Source organism: Phyllostomus hastatus, unplaced genomic scaffold, assembly GCF_019186645.2.
Source record: "Phyllostomus hastatus isolate PE091 unplaced genomic scaffold, TTU_PhHast_1.1 phas_contig_16, whole genome shotgun sequence".
In the NCBI taxonomy this organism is placed as follows: Eukaryota; Metazoa; Chordata; class Mammalia; order Chiroptera; family Phyllostomidae; genus Phyllostomus; species Phyllostomus hastatus.
Window position 1 is genome coordinate 1,784,441 of NW_025333643.1, and position 18,925 is coordinate 1,803,365.

Consider the following 18,925-nt stretch of genomic DNA (forward strand, 5'->3'; position numbering starts at 1 on the left):
TTGCACCATAAATGACGTAGCTGGCCTTAGGTGTGAGGCAAAAACCAATGATGCTTTTCCATCGCTCGCATTGTGTGTCTGACCCCTCTTGGTTCCCTCTAAGACTTGGCACGAAGAGGTGCTGATGAATGAAGGCGAAATGAACATGAGGGGAAAAGCCAGAGGTTGTGAATATTGCCCTACCACCCATCTTAGGTGGTACCTCTCCCACAGAAACCCTTACCCTTTCCTAGGTGCTGCAGCTGGCTCAACCAAAATTATCTACATTTTGGTTGAGAAGTTCTGAGTTAAATGCAGTGGGGAAAACACCAACGATGTGCTTACAACAGAACTGGGATCACGAGCTTCTGCTGCTCATGGGCTGTGAATCCCTGGGCAAGTCTGTGAGCCTCAGTGTCCTCATCTGTTAAATGGGTATAATCATACCTGCCATGGGGAGTGCTCATGGAGATTAAACAGATAATGTTTGAAGCACCACAGGTCTGCCATATTGAGGAGATACAAAGCCCACATCTCCAAAGGTGAGGGGTATTAGGATCCTAGATAAAGTGTTTACAAATAGTGTCAAATCCTCCTCTGGCTTTAGAAGTGAGAGCTGAACTAGACCCTAGGACACTGTCCCTGAAGAGCAAGGGCTGGATGCTGCTCCCTGTTCGTAAGTGAAATGGGAAAAGATTGTATTTATAAATAGCTAAGAATTAGTTAACCAAACTGTCAAGTCAGTGAGAAATGGTGTGTGGCTTAGACCTTCACAAACTCAAGCAAATATCTACCTGCTAAACCTGTCAAATCTTAATTGACTGCCTACCGTGTGCCAGGAACTTCATTAAGAATGCTTAGTAATAATATCTAATGCTTACTGAGAAGTTATGTCCCAGGCACCGCCAGGCTAAGTGCTTGAGGGTCATCATCTCATTACATCTTCCTAAAGGACATGTGTGGTAGGTGCTAGAAATGCCCCCATTTTACAGATAAGAAGAGGAACACCCGGAAGGGGAAGGGACGTGGGTGGTGCTCCGAGCTGGGAAGTGGTGAGGCGGTGAGGCTGGGGCTCAAACCCCAGTGCATAGCCCACAACTTTGTACAGACTCCGAGCTGTCAAAATTCTGTCCTCAGCTCACACTGTGAGGTCATTAGAATGATTCGTGCACGGATCCTGCCAGACCACATGTGAAAGGTCCTCTTCCCCTCCCCCATACACTGTCCCCCCTCCCCCTCAGCTGGAGGGGGTCTGATTTCAGCCTGCAGCCCTCTGCCACAAGGCAGCTGGGAGGCAGCTCTTGAAGGAAACCATGTAAGTTGACAGCAGCCTGTACTGGAAGGACGGAGGACAGGGGCCATGGGGCAATGGACTGGCGCCCAGAGCCCGAGCGTTTTAATGGTGCTCCCTGACTGGGCCTGATTCATTTATCTAAGTGTCTGGGTTTCACGTGGGAGGAGGTTCACCCCAGCAATTGATGGTGTCTGTGACAGGGGGTCACATCGCCTCCCGGGTTCCTCTCTGCACACAGCCACACCGGTGCACACACGCTTATTAAGCTGATTAATACCGTCTTTCCAGAGCCGCTATCTCTCTCACCCTCTGCCTCGGGGCCAGCAGAGAAACGCACTCTGCACTCTGGAGCTCCATGGGGAAAATAAATCAGGAGTCTCGCCTTGCGCATCGGGAAGGTGACATTGACAATTCCGTTCTGCAGAGCTATCCCATGAGGAAAAAATGGCTCTGTGAGGACGTGGGCTCTTGCTCCCTGGGGGAACTCAAGGGCAGGTGGCATCAGAGGTAGGACATCAGAACTGATTGCTTGGCAGGGACTTCCCAGGACTGCCTGGCCCTGCAGTGGGCAAAGCAGTGTGTGGACAAGCCCTGCAAGTTTGATCATTGCTACACATTTCTTGAGTTATTAATGGTCAGTTCTTGTCTGATGACCCAGCCTGAAGCCTCTTTGTCTAAAAAGGGGTCTCTGTGCTCCTCCCATCCCAGGCTCCACTAGCCTTTTAATGGGGTTACCAAAGCCTTAACTCCATGTTCCCCAAAATGAAGAGTCTCAGTCCCAACCCCAGAGAACCTTAACTCACTGGGCCTGGGATGGGGCTTTGGACTTCATGTTGTAACCAGCCCAGAAGATTCTCCAGACCAAGACATTTGGGTGCCCTTGTTAACACCGAGCTGTGGCTGGTGGCAGGGGCCTTGACAAATCCTGGAAGGAAATCTTTCAAAAACTCAATCAACTTCCATCATTCCCTCTGCCCAAGGCCCATTATGGCTGGTGGGAGGTAAGGAAAAAGGCACAGGCTCTTAGAAGCCAGTCTTGGGTTTCCCCTCACCTCTTCCACTTCCCAGCTGGGTGGTCTTGGGGACAAGACTTTGATTCTCTAAGCCTCTACTTCCTCATCTGAAAAATGGGGATAATGATAAATTCCCCTGGGTGTGCTAGCCCCAGTGCAGTTTTTGGTGATAGTAGAGGCAACATAGTGAGACAATATTAGTTTGTTCATTGTGAGTAAGTGTCACTTCCTCCACAGGGTAAACATTTACTCCTTCCTCCCATCATCTCCAGCCAACTTCTCTTGGGAGCTCATGCTGGCAGAGACCACCAGTCCCTTCAGACTTCAGGGCGAGTGGGAGTTTGGTGCTGAGCCCAGGTGTGTGTTGAAGGGTGTCTCTGTCCCTGTCTGTTTGTTGGGTATATAACAGATATTACAGTGAGTGCTCATGGCGGGCCAGGCTCTGTTCCAGGTGCCAGTAGGGCAGCCAGTGAGGGACACGCAGCCCAGCCCTTCTGGAGCTGGCATTCTAGGTGAGAAGACAAATGTGCCACACAGGTAAATAGATAATTAGATGGGACAATGATTTCAGATATGGGTATGGGTGAGCACAAGCAAAGAAGAAACACAAGGTGATGAGATGGTGAGAGACTAGGGGCGGGCACGCCTCTGTGAAAGGGTGGCATTTGAGATCTGACTGATGGAGGAAGCTGACCCAGGCATGAGGAAACTTGCAAAGGTGTTTTCTAGAGAGCAGGAATGGCCGGTGCGAAGTCCTTGGGGCTGAAGGGAGCTGAGCAGGGTCAGGGATGGAGAGGAAGGCTGGTGTGGCTGGAGCTGAGGGAAAAGGGGCAGTGGTAGGAGACGAGGTGGAAAGGGGTCCCTGACGAGGTTGTGGGTACCAGCTCTTGGAGACCATAGTAAGCAGAGCAGGTGCTATTCCCAAAGCACCTGCTGAGCAGCTGCTGAATGCACCACAATGCTGGGAGCTGTGACCATGGCCTACTCGAAGCAGCCCTTGGGCACTGAGGGTGGGAGGTGTATGCCCTGGTAGGCTGTCAAGGGAAAGGCTGGATTCCTCAACGGTGCAGGCGATGGGGTCCCTGCACTGCCCTGCCCCTAAAGCAACAGCAAATGACTGCCTTTCCCTATCATTCAGGCCTCTCCAGGGACACATCCAAATATCCCACAGAAAAGACACCTTTCGGAGTTCCAAGTCTTGATCACTCAGAGGTGCATCCCAGGGGTACCACTACCAAGTGAAACCTCTAAAAATGCAAATCAGAATGTGTCCCTCCGTGGCCCAGGCTTGCTCTGAGAATATAACCCAAAGGCTTGGATGACCAGCCTCTTCTTCCTTCTCCTTTTGCACTTGTCTGTGCCCAGAGCCTTGCTGCTCCTCAGATGGTACAGCCCTCACCACCTCTGGGCCTTTGTCCTGCTGGCCCCTCTGCCTGACTGCTGTCCCCCAGTCTTTGCATGGCAGGCTTCTTATCATTCCCCTGGTTCCCTCACCTCTCCTTGGCCACCAAGCTGAAAAGGCCTCTCCACACTCTGTTCCCCACCATCGCTCATAGGTCTGGTCATTCTCTGATAGCTTACACTGTGGACTAGTTTGCTCCCTGCCTCTCCCAACCACAACATCCATCCCACGAGGTGCAAGGTTTCTGTTAGTGTTGTCACAGCTGTATCTGTGGGGCCTTAAAACTTATGTAAGTGGTTATGCATTGGATGCGTGACTGACCTCAGTAGATGGTCACAACAACCCCATAAGGCTGGTACTCTAACTGTCCCATTTCATAGATAGAGAAATTGGGGTTGGAAGGTTAAGCCACTTGCCCGGAGTACACAGGTAACACTGAGCCAAGACTTCAATGGAGAAAGACTGAATTCTGACCCCACACGTGTGCCCTGCTGCACTTGACTTACTGTGTGGCTGGCTAGGCCTTTGCCCTCTGAGTTCACCTCAATATTGTCATCTCTGCAGTGGGTATAAATCCCAGCCCTGCCTTTCCCTAGAAAGGTGGTAAGACTTGTAGCGTATCATTGAAGAGGACACCCCTTGTTGTCTGTACTGTACCACACGAACGAGGGGTTGGTAAGACAGGGTTCTCAACTAGATCGCCCTTGGAAGGGTTAACGTGGCCTCTTTGTCCCATGGTTGCCATGGGGACAGTTCCTGTCCTTCAGGAAGCTGGGAGAGCAGTTTCCTGTTTTGAAGAAGGCTTGAGGGCTGTTTTCCTCCAATCAGCCTGCCACAGAGGGGCAGGAAGCCCAGGGCCGGGTTGCCCCTGTTGCTGGGTGTGTGGTGGAGCCATGCCCACACCCAGCCAGCCAGGAGGGGCCGTCGTGGAAATGCAGCCTCGGGAAAAAGCCAAACGGGCCAGTAGAAGGAAAAAAAAATGGCTGGCCGGAAGAGGGTGGTCACTTCCTCCACAGACCTTGGATCCCACCCAGTGGTGATAAAAACTCCAAGCTGGTCCTGCCTAAGCCCAGACTCCCCTCCCCCAGAGCTCAGCCCTTCCTCGGGGAGCTGAAGGCCTGCTGGACAAAGGCCCTTGAGGCCCCTGCCTGCCCCTGTGATCTACATGCACTCCCGCCCTGCACGCTGGACACTTCAGTCTAACTGGGTTATTGCCCCGAAGTTTCCACCCCTATCCCCTGCCTGGCATGCCCTCTCATGTTCCCCTTTGCTTGTGTAATTCCTCCAAGGTGCAGAGCAAAGACTTCCTCCTCCTGGAAGCCTTCCCAGCATGCATTTGAGCCCCCAAAACTGTGGGAAAGGAACATTCATGAATTCAGGCCTAATCTCTCTTGGGGCCCCTGCCCCAGCCTCCTTGAGCCACCCCTTCTCCAGGCTTGTCCCTCCAACTCCCCTGCCACACAGGTCTGACCTTGTCACTCCCTCCCCTAGAAATACTCTAGGCCCCCCATCACCTGAGGGGTAAAGTCCAAACTCTCTGGCCTGCCCCTGGAGAGCTGGTCCCCACACCCATCCCATGCTGTGACCATAGCACACTTCTCACCTTGCCCCAACCCTGCCTTCCTTCCTCTTCCATGCCCACAGGCACATCCTCAGGCTGTTCACCTACCTGGAATGGTAACCCTCCTCTTCCACCTGGAAAATGCCACTTAGCCTTTAAAGCCCAGCCCTCTGTCACCTCCTCTTCTCTAGCCTCGCAGCTCAACTCAGTCCCCTGTTTCCACCCCCAACTGTATCACTGTTAGCTGACCCCAAGCCTTTCTCTTAGACCAAACTGTGAGCTCTTCAAGGTCAGGAAAGTGAAGAGAGAGGGAAACTAACCTTCCTTGAATTCTCACCACGACCCAAGAGAAAGCCCTCATTACTCCCATTTACAGAGGAGAAGACGGAGGTGCACAGAGTTGAAAGGCCTGCCTAAGGCCACCACACCAGCAGCTGTTGGAGCCAGGGGTCTCTGAGCCCCCACTCCTCCGTCTCCTCAGGCCTGGCCCGAGTGTGTGCAGGGGGTGTGGAGACAAGGTGGGGGAGATCCTGAGCAGAACTTATCTGAGGCTCCCCCCACCAATCTTAGGGGCACAGGAAGGGAAGGGTGGTCTTTTGAAGACTTGTCCACCCGCAGGTGTCTGGCTCAGATTTGTCCAGCCCTGGAGCCAGGAAGGCAATTCAATGACTCTCCAGGGGAAGATAAACCCTGGAAGCTGATGCTGTCGCAGCCGTGGCATTGCTGGGTGAGCAGTCCAAAGCCGCGGGGACACGGGGGTCAGTGGCTGAAGAGGCTGCAGGGCCAGGGTCATTTCCTTTTGCATAACATGCATTTTATCCCTGAAGACAAAAGATATACCTGCTCCTCCTGCAAAATGGGATGCCCAAGGGGGAATTAGCTATCGAGTGGGATGGGAAGGTGGCCTCCAATCGGGCCCCAGTTTTTTGGAAGAGTCCTTGTCTCAGTGGGAAACAAAGCCCTGAATGTCACCTCCCCTGGGTTGGGGCAGGAAGCAGAACCCAGGCTGCCTCCCTGTGCTCCTGCAAGGCTCCCACTTTGCCCCCCTCATCCATTCTGGTATAAAACAGGCACTCCATAAATGCTCCCCCCTGTCCCTATCATGGTCTGATTGCGGGGTTTGTGTGCCTCAGTTCCCAGAATACTTTGCAAACATTTACTGAGCACCAACTACGTATTTGACATTTAAGTAATGGTCATTTATTGAGTACCTCCTGTGCCCTTCCCTCCCCTACTGAATGAGTTATCCCATTTAATGGGCAGACACTATTTTCATGTTCAGTTGATGGGGCCAGTGGCCTGAAGTGAATAAGAAAGCCGTTTCCAGAGCCAGGGTGGGATCCTCACCCCTTACTAGCTGTGTAAGATGTTTCAGCCTCCCTGTGCCGTGGTAACCCATCTGTAACATGGGGGCCATAACATTGCCTACTTCATAGGTTTGTTGAGAGGATTAAATGATTTAATAACATATGCAAAACACTTAGCACAAATAAGCACTCAGCAAATACTATTATATTATGATTTACCAATGGGGAAACTGAGGCTGGTGCTTGCCCCTAGGTCAGTGTGGGTCCTACCACTGCATTCTACAGCCTGTCCAGGAGGCTTGGCCATGCCACCTTTGCGTGAGCTTACAACGCCCTTTGTTTCTGGAGCATACGGCCACATCCAGCTGTGGTGCTGGCTCTGCACTTTGCCAAGGCTTCAGGCAGATGGGAGCTAGGTTTCAGCAGTTTTTATCTGAGGTTCCCTAAGCTGTGTGCAGGGAGGTAATTATCCACATTGGTCTAAGAATCATGAAAAGACAGGGAAATCCTGATCTTTTATGCTGTTCTGTGTGTTTGAGTGAGAGGTATGAGGTCAGGGCTTCAGTGGGGTCAGCCTCATACCAGAGGCCTGAAGGCATCTGAGGGGAGTCTGTGTTTCTCCCAATAGTGCTCTCATCAAACTTATGGGCGGTTGGCCATTGGGTGTCCTGCTTTCTCAGCTGGACTGGGAGCTCGAGAAAGCCAGAGCGAGTATAGCCTTTTTACCTAGGACCTGACCCAGTGCCTGGCACAGAGTAGGCACTCAGTACTTTTGAGGAAGGAAGGAAGAAAGGAAGGAAAGAAGAAAGGAAGGAAGGGAGGGAGGGAGGGATGGAGGGGAGCAATAAGGGAGGGAGGGAGGGAGGGGAGGGAGGAAAGGAAGAAGACTAGCCACCTAGGACTGTGGTCCTGATTCTGGCACCGTGATCTTGGGCAAATGTGGTATACTGTGAATAGTATACCACATTTGCCCAATACAGGCTATAGGGACAGACCTAGGTTTAGTCCTGACTTCACTACTAGCTCTGAGTCTTGAGTAAGTCTCTCATCTCTCTGACTCAGTTTTCTCATGTGGAGCCCATGAAATGGAAATAATGATAAAACCATGTCACATAATCACAGAAAGCATATGAAGAGAGTGCTCAGTAGATGTAGCATCAGCATGGGTTATGATTATCAGTGTTACTATTGCCTGCTGTTATTGTACAGCCTCCTCATCTGGCAATGCGCCGGTCATCAAAGTGCCTTTCACTCCTGGTTCCTCACACTCTGAGGCTGCCGCCTGCTTGTTCCTTGGACATATCAGAGCCTTGGTGTCAGTTCCCTTGAACACCCCTTCCAAGGCTCCTGCATATGTGGGGTGGGTCATCACTGTGAAGGTGGACTCTGCTTGGCCATTCTGACTATTCAAGGCAGACAGAAAGAAAGGAGGAAAAGAAAGAGGGAGAGAGAAGGAAGTCCTGGTCAGGAAGGTCTGACTCTTACTGTGGATCTGTACTAAAGGTTTCATGCCCCAACCCTTCCAGGCTCCTTCAGAAAAGCAAAGAGAGTCCTGCCCTCAGAAAACAAAGCAAGAGACTGTACCATTAGAGAAGGTGCATGGTTTCGGGCTCCACATAATTCTGACTTGGGCCTGGTTGTCAGGAGGTAGGGATTCCACCCTTCACAGTTCCCCTAACTTGCTGTATGATCATAGGCCAGTTATTTTCCCCTATGGGCCTCAGTTTCCCAGTCTGTCAAGTGGGCATAAAACCTACCGTGGGTGGTTCATGGTCTGCTGGGAGGAACAGCTAAGATGTTGAGGGTGATTTGGAAAATGTGAAAACCTAGGAGGACTTTTTGGGAGTTAGAAACTCAGACCATGTTCCCAGAGTGAATGGGCTGTGCATCCTGGCTTGGCTGAAAGGGCACATCGCTTTCCCTGTTCAGACCTCAGTGTTCCCATGTGTGAAATGGGGCTATCATTACCTCTTTATAGGATTCTCAAGAAGAATACACATGTGTGAAAGGCTCAAAACAGGAGTGATGATGGCCCTTACTACATCCTACCTTGGTCACATCCTTTGTGGGTACTTACAGCCATCCCCTAGCTCAGTGAGAGGCTATGGCTCATTCCATAAGGACTGATCAAGTCCAAGCACTAGCATTAGCACCGGATGTTTCTAGAGTGTACGGTCTTTCACACCCGTTTTCCCTTGTTAGGAAGAGCAAACAAAGGAATGAGCCGTTCAGCTTCAGAGCCCATCACTCTACCCTGACACATGGTTTCAGCTCAACAAGTTCAGACCTACATGTTTTCCCAACTGTTACTGGTACTGTGATCTTTTTAAGTAGACTTTGCTTAGGCCTAAAATCTCAAATTCAACAGTCATGGAAAGGGCTTAACAAAGCACTGAGGTCTCTTCCTGCCCTCCCTTCTCCTGTACACAGGCCTGACAGTAAAGGGTAACATTGGTCATTGATCAAATGATCTGATCCTCCCTCTTCTGCTCCTGCCCTGGGGTCCTAGGTTATTTGGGTTCTATTGCTAAGTCCAAAAACAAGTTCAATTTTTAAGACATATTTTCTTTTTGCATCAAATAAACCCCCACCTTCTCAACCATCAGCTCTATCGACTCCATCACCTCCTACCTCCATGGCCTCACTCAACTCCATCATCTCCATCACCTCCATCACCTTAACCAACTTCACCACCCCTGTCACACTACCAGCTCTACCACCTCCATCACCTTGACCAACCCCACCACCTTGACCAACTCCTCTACCAACTCCATCGCCTTACTCAACTCCATCACCTCAAGTCCATCTCACTGCATCTATCAATCCCACTACCTCCTCCCCCACCACCAACTACATCACGTCTTTCATCTTCACCATGACTTTCACAGCTGCTTCTAGCACCTCACCACCTTGATTTCCTCTGTCTTCGACTACAACACCATGTCTCCCACATCCACTATCACTTCCTCCATCACCTCCACCATCATCACCTCTCTATCTCCATCTCTACCATCTCCATGAAGGGATCCATAGAGTTTATTAACAGCCCAACTAACACAAATTCTGTCATAGATTTTTCTATTCCAGAGGCATAAGTATTTCTCCACAAAAGGATAGAGGCTTAAGGACTCTGTGGTAGCTGAGAGCTGAAAAGGTCATTTGAAAGAAAGAATCAAGTTCAATTCCTGATTTTGGGAAACTGAGGAACACTCTAGGTCCTTACCTGAAAGTGTGCATAATCTAATTCCATACTATGGACATTAAATGACAAAAATATAACAAAACAAATCTGATTAGGTGTATGAAAGTGCTTGGGAGTGTGAAAATACTATGTAAGATAATGACTGGGAAAAAAGAGTTTAACATTCTCGGGGCCTTTTCGTATCACCTAATGGAAATTCATGCATTCCTATCTTCAGTACATGGGCATTCAATACCTTCTGTGTGCCAGGCACCAACTAGCTATATAACAATTCAAATAAGACGTTCATGCATATCATATATTTTTAGTGAGCACTTCATACACACCAGGAGTTCTGCTGGGTGAAGAAGGCCCTCAGGTATTCAGAAACCTACCAACCTTCCAATAATGTATGAATAAGGAGAGAGAGGTCAGGGATTAAGTTCTCATGCCAGGGAGAGGCTGGGGAAACTGGGATGTCTTTTCTCTACTTCTGTACACTTTGAAGCATATTTGGTTAAAAAGAAATGGGGTGGGTTATCCAGGGCAGGTTGTCTCCAACTGTGATGTGTATACAGATCAACTGAAGATCTAGTTAAAAATGCAGATTCTGGTTCAGTGGGTCTGGGGTTGGGCCTGAGGTTCAGTACATCCAACAAGCTCCTAAGTGACACCGATGCTTAAAGCCAAGAGGTATTTCATCTATGCAGTGAAAACATCTGACTATCTGAAATCACCTGACAGAAAGAATGGCAGTCAGAGCACCTTTCACTCTGGCCCTCTGTACCTCATGACAGGACACTACCACTCTCTTCCCTAAGTCAGCCACCTCAGGCTCCACTAACAGGCCATGCCTTTTTACACCTCTAAATCTTTGCCCAACTTATTCCCTCTACCCAAAAGGCCTTTCCTTTGCTTGAAGTACCCTCCACTTCAGAGCACCCTGTGCATTCCTGTCCCCATCCCAGCACTTATCCTGGGAAGCAGAATGAATGACCTCTGGGAGGTCGAGGTGGAGGCTTGGTAGGGGTTATCTCAGGGAGGTGCTGGTCATACAGTGCGGTGCGAGAACAAAAACAGGCTCCTCATCAACCAGGTCTCCCTTTCAACATCACCTCCTCTGGGAGGCCTTCCTTGATCACCCATTCTCTACTCCAGTGGTTCTCAAACTTCAGCTTGAATCAGAATGACCTTAGAGGTTTGTTAAACACAGGACTTCTGATTCAGTGAGTCTGGGTAGGGTTTCAAGAATTGCACTTTTAACAATTCCCATGCTGGTTTGCACATTTGTGTCTCCCATCTAAGCTCCACGAGACCAAGAATTTGCGGCTGTCTTTCTGGGCGCTCAGCAGAGTCTGGTGCAGTACTGAAGGAAGGTCCATGAAAATAAAGATGGATGATCTGTTTGGAAACGGGACGAGGAAGTCCCCACAAGATCAATTCGCCGGTTCTGCCCCCGCCCGGATGGTAGTCCGTTGAACCTCTTGCGGCCCCCGGAGTCCCCATGGCCACGGTCCCTTTAAATGTACACGGGGACGCCTCGCCCCTCGGCTCCTTCGATCCCTGACAGAGCAGAAAGGGGAAAAAAAGCCTTCCTCTTCGGGAGCGGGAGGAAACGTCTAGGAGGGGGCGGAGGTGCAGCGGCGACGGCAGAGCGCAGACGGAGGGGTAGTGGTCAGCGCAGCGAGCCCGGCACGGAGCCTAGAGCCAGGAGCGGACGCGACACCGTGCGCTGTTTGGGCCAACGCCCCCCACGCGGCGCGCTAGCGCCCCCTCCCCGCCCTGCCCGCGCGGCCCCGCCCAGCCCCGGAGGCTCGCGCCCCGCGCCCCTGCTGCCCAGAGCCCCGCGCTGGGTCCAAGTGTACGCGACGCCTCGCGCGCCCGGCGCTGGCGCCCCCTTCCCGGCCCCGCCCAGCCCTGGAGGCTCGCGCTCAGCACCCCGCGCCCCTACTGGCCCTGCGCCCCTCAAGAAGTACGGCGCGCGCCGGGGGGCGGGGCGGGCGCCAGGGGGTGCGGGACCCGCGGGGCGACTATGGAGTGAGGCGCGGTGCGTGCTCGAGCTCGGATTGACGGACGGACCGACGGGCGGCCCCGGGCTCCTCGCGCTGGAAGATGAACAGAGCAGGTAAGAGGCTTCGCGCGACCTCGGGCGCTGAGGGCTTCGCGTGAGGGGCCCCGGCCGTGAGCTCCAAATTGAAGCCGGTGGAGCGCCTTGGAGCGACGGCCGAGAATCCCGACCTTTCCTACTCTGCTGGGCTTCTGTCGAGATATGGGCGGGTCCGGAGTCCCCTCACGAAGGAGGCTGAGAATCATCTGGGGCCCCCGTCCCAGTCGTCCCGCCTCAGGGACGCCCCCTCAGTCTCGGCAAGGCCGCACCCTGCCCGTGAACGCCTTCATCCCACTCCCACGGCGGGCCCCCGAATGAGGGATCCTTAGGGAGCGGAGACAGACGCTCCATTCGCAGAGGCAACCTGGTTGAGTCTCTACACCCTCATCTCATTCCTCGGGGTCCCCGCCAGACCTTCGCTGGCCCCTCCGGGACAACAGCTGGCACACGGGATCCGTCCTTGTCTCCCCCACATCGGGGTCTATTTCTGGTCCTTCATCACTCCCAGCGCACCCCTAAGAGATTTCCTGCTCCTTTCTCTCCCTCCAGACCCCAAGACTTGGAGCTTACTCTCTCAGTAGGACTAAAATGTCCTAAATTATTTCTTCCAGCAGCACCCCACTCCCTGGCAGCACCCTGGCCGGGGCCCACTTTGTGCCTCTCCCAGGGAACCGAAAGCCAAGGGGACAACCCTGGTGGAGGCTGAGCCGCACTCCAGGCATTCCCCCCCCATCCCTCACGTCTCTGGGCTGTGAATCTGACTCGCCAGCTCAGGGATTCTTTGCAATCCAGAATGCATTTGACAGTAAATATTAGCGATCTTTCCAGAGGAATACCCTGTAACAGATTTAGCGACTGAGACTCAGAGATGGGCGGTGCCTGGACTCTAGTTCCTGGGATTCCTGACTCCATCCACTGGGAAGGCAGAAAGTTCCCTCAAAGAGTTAGCAAGGGAAGAGTCCTAGCTAACTTGCTTCCTCCGCTTGCCAAGGAGCGACTGTTACTCTCTTTTTTTTCTCTTGGATTTAAGCAAAAGGCAGTCCTCTCCCCAACCAACACCCTTGTCTGAAGCCGTAGGCCAAAACAGACATCCCTAAAGAAACAGGAAGCCACCATTTTGACTGTCTTAGAACCATATCCTGCTGCTGCTGTTGTGTGTGTGTGTGTGTGTGTGTGTGTGTGTGTGTGTGTGTGTGTGTTATGCATTTTTTCTTTTTAAACTCTTTTAAATGAAAAAAGTCATTGTCTTAGGATTGAGGTGCAGATTGGAGACATTGGCTGGACTAACCTAAAGAAAAAAGGAGCCACTTGGGGACTTAGGAATGCAGCAGCCACCTCCCTGTGTCCAGGCCCTTTTGTTGCTGAGTCAGTGGACACCCAGAGTGTGGGTCCCAGGATGAAGGGGGAGATAGGAGCAGGGGTGCCACTTTGTGGGACTCGAAAAGGCTGGAATGGGTCTCAGCACCCAGCCAGCCACTCCTTAGAGGAAGAAGGTTGCTGCCTGCCTGTTCTGGCATAGTCTGGACAGAGCGAGGCTAGCTTTTTCCTACCCTCCTAATAAAACTCGCTTTAAAACAATGGTGAGAGCAGTTCCAGTTTTCCCACATTTCGCTGCTTGGGCAAGCCCTTCCTCCTCTGAGAATCTGGGGGATGGAGTGAGCCGGAATAAACCGAGAGGCTGGTTTGGTCCCAGTAAATCTTAGCAGTTGCTACTCTTGGGTTCAGCCATCCTGTAATTTGTCTCCAGCATAAACCTGCTTCCTTTCTCTGTGTGATGGCAATGATAGAAACCTCACGTAATGACTTTTGTGTGCCATGCTCTGAATTTCCTGGTCATGTAGCATTGTGGTTCACAGACTCCATGGGCCTGAATCTCAGAACCACCATATACTTTCATGTGACTTTGAGCAGGTTATTTAATCTCTCCGTGCTTCAGTTTCTAGATCTGAAAAATGGGGATAATAAGATCTTGGTCATTGAGTTCTTATGCTTCAATAAAATAAAACATGTAAGGTGCCTAGAATGGTGTCTATCCCGTTATAAGTGACCAATAAATACCTCCTAATATTTATTGGGTACTTACTATGAATCAGGTACTGCTTTAAGTGTTTTATACATGCATCAATTTGGTTTTCACATTGACCTGATGAGGTGAGTACTCCTACTATCTCCATTTCATAGATGGGAAACTGAGCTGTAGGGATTTAATGGTCACTGACTTGATGGGGAGCCAATATGGGACTGAAACACAGACTGTCCAGTTCGAGAGCCTACTTTTTTATCCAGTGTCTAACACATAGTAGGTGCACAGGAAATGTTTGCCAACTGACTTTGCTAGTCATCTTATATATATTATTTTTCTTGAACTTCTCAAAATCCTTCAGAAAAAAGGAGGTATTTCTTCCATGTTACCAAGAAAGAAACAGGCTCAGAGAGGCAAAGTGATGTGCCCAAGATCACATAGCTGACGTGTGGCAGAGCTGGGATTGAAGTCCAGGTCTTTGTGAGCCTGGGGCCTGTGCTCTTCCCCCTCTGTCCCATGCTGTCTTCCCATAAAAGCCCTGTTGCGGATCACTGGACTAGCTTAACAGCAGCCTAATTAGAAATCATCAAGCTTGGTGTGGACATTCCAGCAGGCGCCCAGGAATGAAAGTTAAATTAAGATGCAATTGGAAGGTGAAATTGGAAGATAATTACTCTTGGAACATATGGTTATGAGAGTTCCAAGGGGAGTATAGTGAACTGCAGTTGAAACAGACTCAGGGACTAAAGACAGGGATGTTACAGGATGTAAGAAGAGCTGTGACTTTAATAGGTTGTAGTCGGCCAGAACAGACCAGACACCGACTGGTATGGTCCTCTCACTGTACAAATAGGGAAACTGAGGCTCGGGGAGGAAAAGGGACTTGTCTCCAATTAAGGGCAGAACCAGGAGTGGAGATCAGAGCTCTGGACTCCTATTCCAGTACTTCTTCCAATGCCCCTTCTAGTTGAACCTCTACATAGCTGACAAGGGAACAGCAAGCATGAATGTGTGAGTGACAGATATTTAATTAAAGCAGAGAAAGAAAATATAAACTCATACACGGGGCTGGCTGGGGATGATTTCTATCACCAGAAGCTGTTAAAAATCTCTTCCTCCTGTCACTGTGGTTCCCCTACCCCCCAGTTAACTCTTGGCATCTTGGCTTGAAGGGTGCTTGCATTCAAGTTATCCTCAGGTATAGCACATTGCCAGGAGGTCCTGGGCATTGATAACTCAGGTGGGGGAAGTCATAACCCCCAGATTCTGTGATACAGGGAGAGAGAAGTTTCATTCAGCAACCGGAAGGAGTCAGGAGGTAGCAGCTCCATCCATGCTGGGTTCTGAGTAGTTAGAAGTTAAGTTTAACCCAGAGAAGGAACCCCGAGCTCTGGTTTATCCTGTAATCCTCCTACCCTCATTATACTTAACCTCAGCCAAACTGAACTCTACTGCACTCCCAAAGGGCTTTGCATCTAACTGCCTCTGGGCCTCTTCACACTCTCTTCCCCCTACTGGGAATACTCAACCTCCTTTTCAGTTGTGAAATCCTCCCTGTCCTTCAGCATGCACCCCAGTGCTATTTCTCTGAGCTTCTCCAGGCAGAGTGGGTCTGAGACTCAGATGACTGTGTATCAAGAGCAGGGGCTCTATCTGGTTCCTTTTTGTGAGGGAGCAGAGCTGGAAGCCTTTGCACTCCTTTCATTCTCTTTGCTCCCTCCTCAGTCTCCTTTGCTGGCTCCTTCTCTCTCCCTCCTTGGTCCTGCTATTTTCTCGGTCCACACTGCTTTGCCTGATGATCTCACCAGGTCCATGCCTTCCATCTCTGTGATGAATACCTCCAGCCATACCTCTCCCAGAACCCAGACCAGAATACCCAAGGGCCCACTTGACGTCTCCACCATGGTGTGTGAAAGGTAACTCAGATTTAACATGTACAAACTGAAATTTTTGTTTCCCACCCTAGCACATGCAGGCTTCTCCAGCTCAGTTGGTAGCAACTTCACTTTTCTAGTTGCTCCAAGTCAAAACCTTGCTATTGTCCTTGACTTTTCTTTTTTCTTATACCCCGTATCCAGATGTCAGTATATCCCACCAACTGTACCTTCCTATTTGGAATCTGACTCTTTGACCATGTCCACTGATGTCAGCCTGGTCCAAACCTCTCTCATCTCCTGCCTGGATTATTGCAAGAGCTCCTCACAGGTCTCCCTGCATCCATCCTCATCTCTTCTATTAATATCAACACAATATCCTGAGTGACCGTGTCATATCCTTCTCCCTCTTAAGGCCCTTCACAATCTACACCCTCCCCATGGCCCCTGTGACTTCATCTCCTGCTTCTCCTTCTCTCTTGCTCACTTCCCTGCAGCCACTCTTACCTCCTGGAACATGCCGTGTATAATAGGTTCTGGTTTCCCTCAATTTTCAAGTCTTTGCTGTAATATCTTCTCCATGAAACCTATCCTGGTCACTCTACTTAAAATTGGAAAAACCCTCAACTCCTAATGTTTCTGCTTAGACTTTGTGATCATCTAACACCATACAATATGTAAGATACCCTTTGTATTTGCTTGTATCCTACCACTAGAAGATAAGGTCCCTGAAAGAGAGTGTCTGTGTTTCACTTATTGATGTACCCAAAGATTCTAGACAAGTGCCTGGCACGTAGTAGGTGCTCAATAAATATCTATTTAATGGAGTCGGATTAAAAGAAATTGGGTGGGAGCTAATGAAAGTCATTCACTTTGTGGTCAGTTAGTATTTCTGAGGTCTAGACTCAGCCTTACTTAAATTTCTTACCTGGCTAGCTGTTCCTGGTCTCTTTGGCCTCAGTTTCCCTTCATTTTCTCTCTCCTCTGCCTCACCAGAAGCTAAGAGTCTTGAGCCCCTCCTGTAGAGGAAATGCTTAGGGGCCAAAGGGTCAAGGCAGCGGTTCAACTGCCTATAGCAGGAAACCCACATTCTATCTGGGCCCTGCTCCAGATTTGCTGAGTCACTCCATGCCAGTCATCTGCCCTCACTGTGCCTCAGTTTCCCTATCTTTCAATGACACCTTTCTGATTCTGGCATCCTTTGATCTCAGAGCTGGAAACAGGGCTTGGTTGCTGCATACTTATCACTCCTAAGGACTCTAAAGGGAAGGCATTTTCTTGCAGGATCACGCCTCAGACACCCACTGTAACCTTTCCCAGGGAGATGGCGCCCACAGATCAATAGCTTGATTGGATGAAGGATGGGGTGGGGGTGGAGGTGATACAGCCAATGTGATGGTCGTTTTTCATGGCCTTTCTGTCCCTCTGTCAGGCCTCATGGTGTCCATATGAAATACCACCTGTTAAGGATAAGAAATGAGAGTCCCCACCCCCAAAGAATAATTTCATGCCCATACCTGACACCTGATGTTCAGAGCGTGAAGCTAATATTACATACTACTGCATATTGGTATAGAGCAAGGCTTATCCCAGAGGAAAATATGGGATAGGCAAAGATTGACTTTATTAGAACAATAATAGCTACAGTTTATTGAGTGCTCCTATGTGAAGGCCTGCTACTAAGTACTTTTAATATATATCTTTTTTAAAATTATTTATTTATTTTTGGAGGGAGAGAAAGGAAGGGAGAAAGAGAGGGAGAGAAACATCAATTTAAGAGGGAAATATTGATGGGTTGCCTCTCATAAGCTCCCCAACCAGGAACCAAACCTGCAACCCAGGCATGTTCCCTGACCAGGGATCAAACCGGCAACCTTTCACTTTGCGGGACGCTATCCAACAGAGTGGCACTGTTCAGGGCTAATATACATCTTTTAATCTTCACAACAGCCCTTTGAGAGTAGGTGCTACTGTTGCACCCATTCTACAAATGAGGGAATTGAGGCTTAGTTTCATAGCATGTAAGTGGCAAAGCCATATTTTGGACCTGGATCAGCCAGTCCAGAGGACCACTCTGTTACTACACAGTGAGCTTAGTTGTTTAAGCTCCAGATTTGGGTGGCTTTTTCCCTCCTAATATGGACAGATATTTTTCTAAAAGAAGATATACTTGATTGCTTATGGAAGCAAGGTGTTGGGAAGTCACATATTACATCTTGAAGATACTGGGTTATTACCTGTATGTGTAAGGTCTGGGCATTGACGCAGACAGATGTAGATGCAGGTTAGGCGGTCGATGCTGTGAGTGTGTTAACAGTGGGTACTTCAACAGCTGTGCCTCTTCTCTTCCTTTCCCACTCGCAACTACCACATCTTACAGCTGGCAGTGTTCCCGCTTTAACTTTCTCCCCCTGCCCCTTCTAATTAGCTGTGCGTTGGGAAACCAGACAACCAAGTTCATTAGATGTACTCGTATGTGCAAAGTATAAGTAAAAGGGCTCTGAAATGAAACCCTTTTAGGAATGGAGTGCACGGGCTTTGTAACCCTGCACTGTTACCTCTCCAGGCCTTTTTTCTTTCCTTTGGGGCCTCAGCTGAATTTAACGTGGTCCTGCCAGTGTGGGGACATGTTATTGACTTTGGCTTCAGACATCTTGAATTGAGGTGCCAATGAGACAGTCCCATGGAGATGTCTCATGTCAGAGCTGTGCTGACCTACCAGCCATAACCACCGGCCACATGTGGCTACTAAGCACTTGAAATGTGCCTAGTCTGAACTGTGACATGGTGTGTGTATAAAACACACTTAGTTAAAAAATGTCAAATAACTCATTAATAAATTTTGTGTATTTTGTATTTGGATCATGGTTACACAGTGATCCAAACATGATTCACCGATTACGTGATGATATTCAAAATAATATTTTAGATATATTGAGTTCAAAAACCATATTGTTAAAATGAATTTCACCTGTTCTGTTTTGACTTTTTAATATGGATATGAGAGAATTAAAACTTACTGTGTAAATATAAATGTGGCTTACATTATATTTCTGTCAGACAGCCCTGGATTAGATTCGACTGGGGTTAGATGCTTCAAGGATTTACCTGAGAGTCAAATGCATGGGGAAGAGAAGAATTTGCCAACAGACCTCCAGCCCCTCTGTTCCACCTTCTTTCTGTC

General features: G+C 49.7%; 1 protein-coding gene across 2 annotated transcripts in view; it reads left to right on the forward strand.

Annotated features, from left to right (window-relative positions):
- The first annotated feature begins 11,408 nt into the window (after positions 1-11,408).
- The window catches only part of FGD5 (FYVE, RhoGEF and PH domain containing 5), a 127,347-nt gene continuing 119,830 nt past the window's right edge, over positions 11,409-18,925 (forward strand). For both annotated transcript variants that reach the window (XM_045831916.1, XM_045831917.1), the window contains exon 1: positions 11,409-11,862. In XM_045831916.1, the coding sequence (XP_045687872.1) occupies positions 11,850-11,862 (13 nt within the window). In that variant the 5' untranslated portion in view covers positions 11,409-11,849. The remainder of the gene's footprint in view (positions 11,863-18,925) is intronic.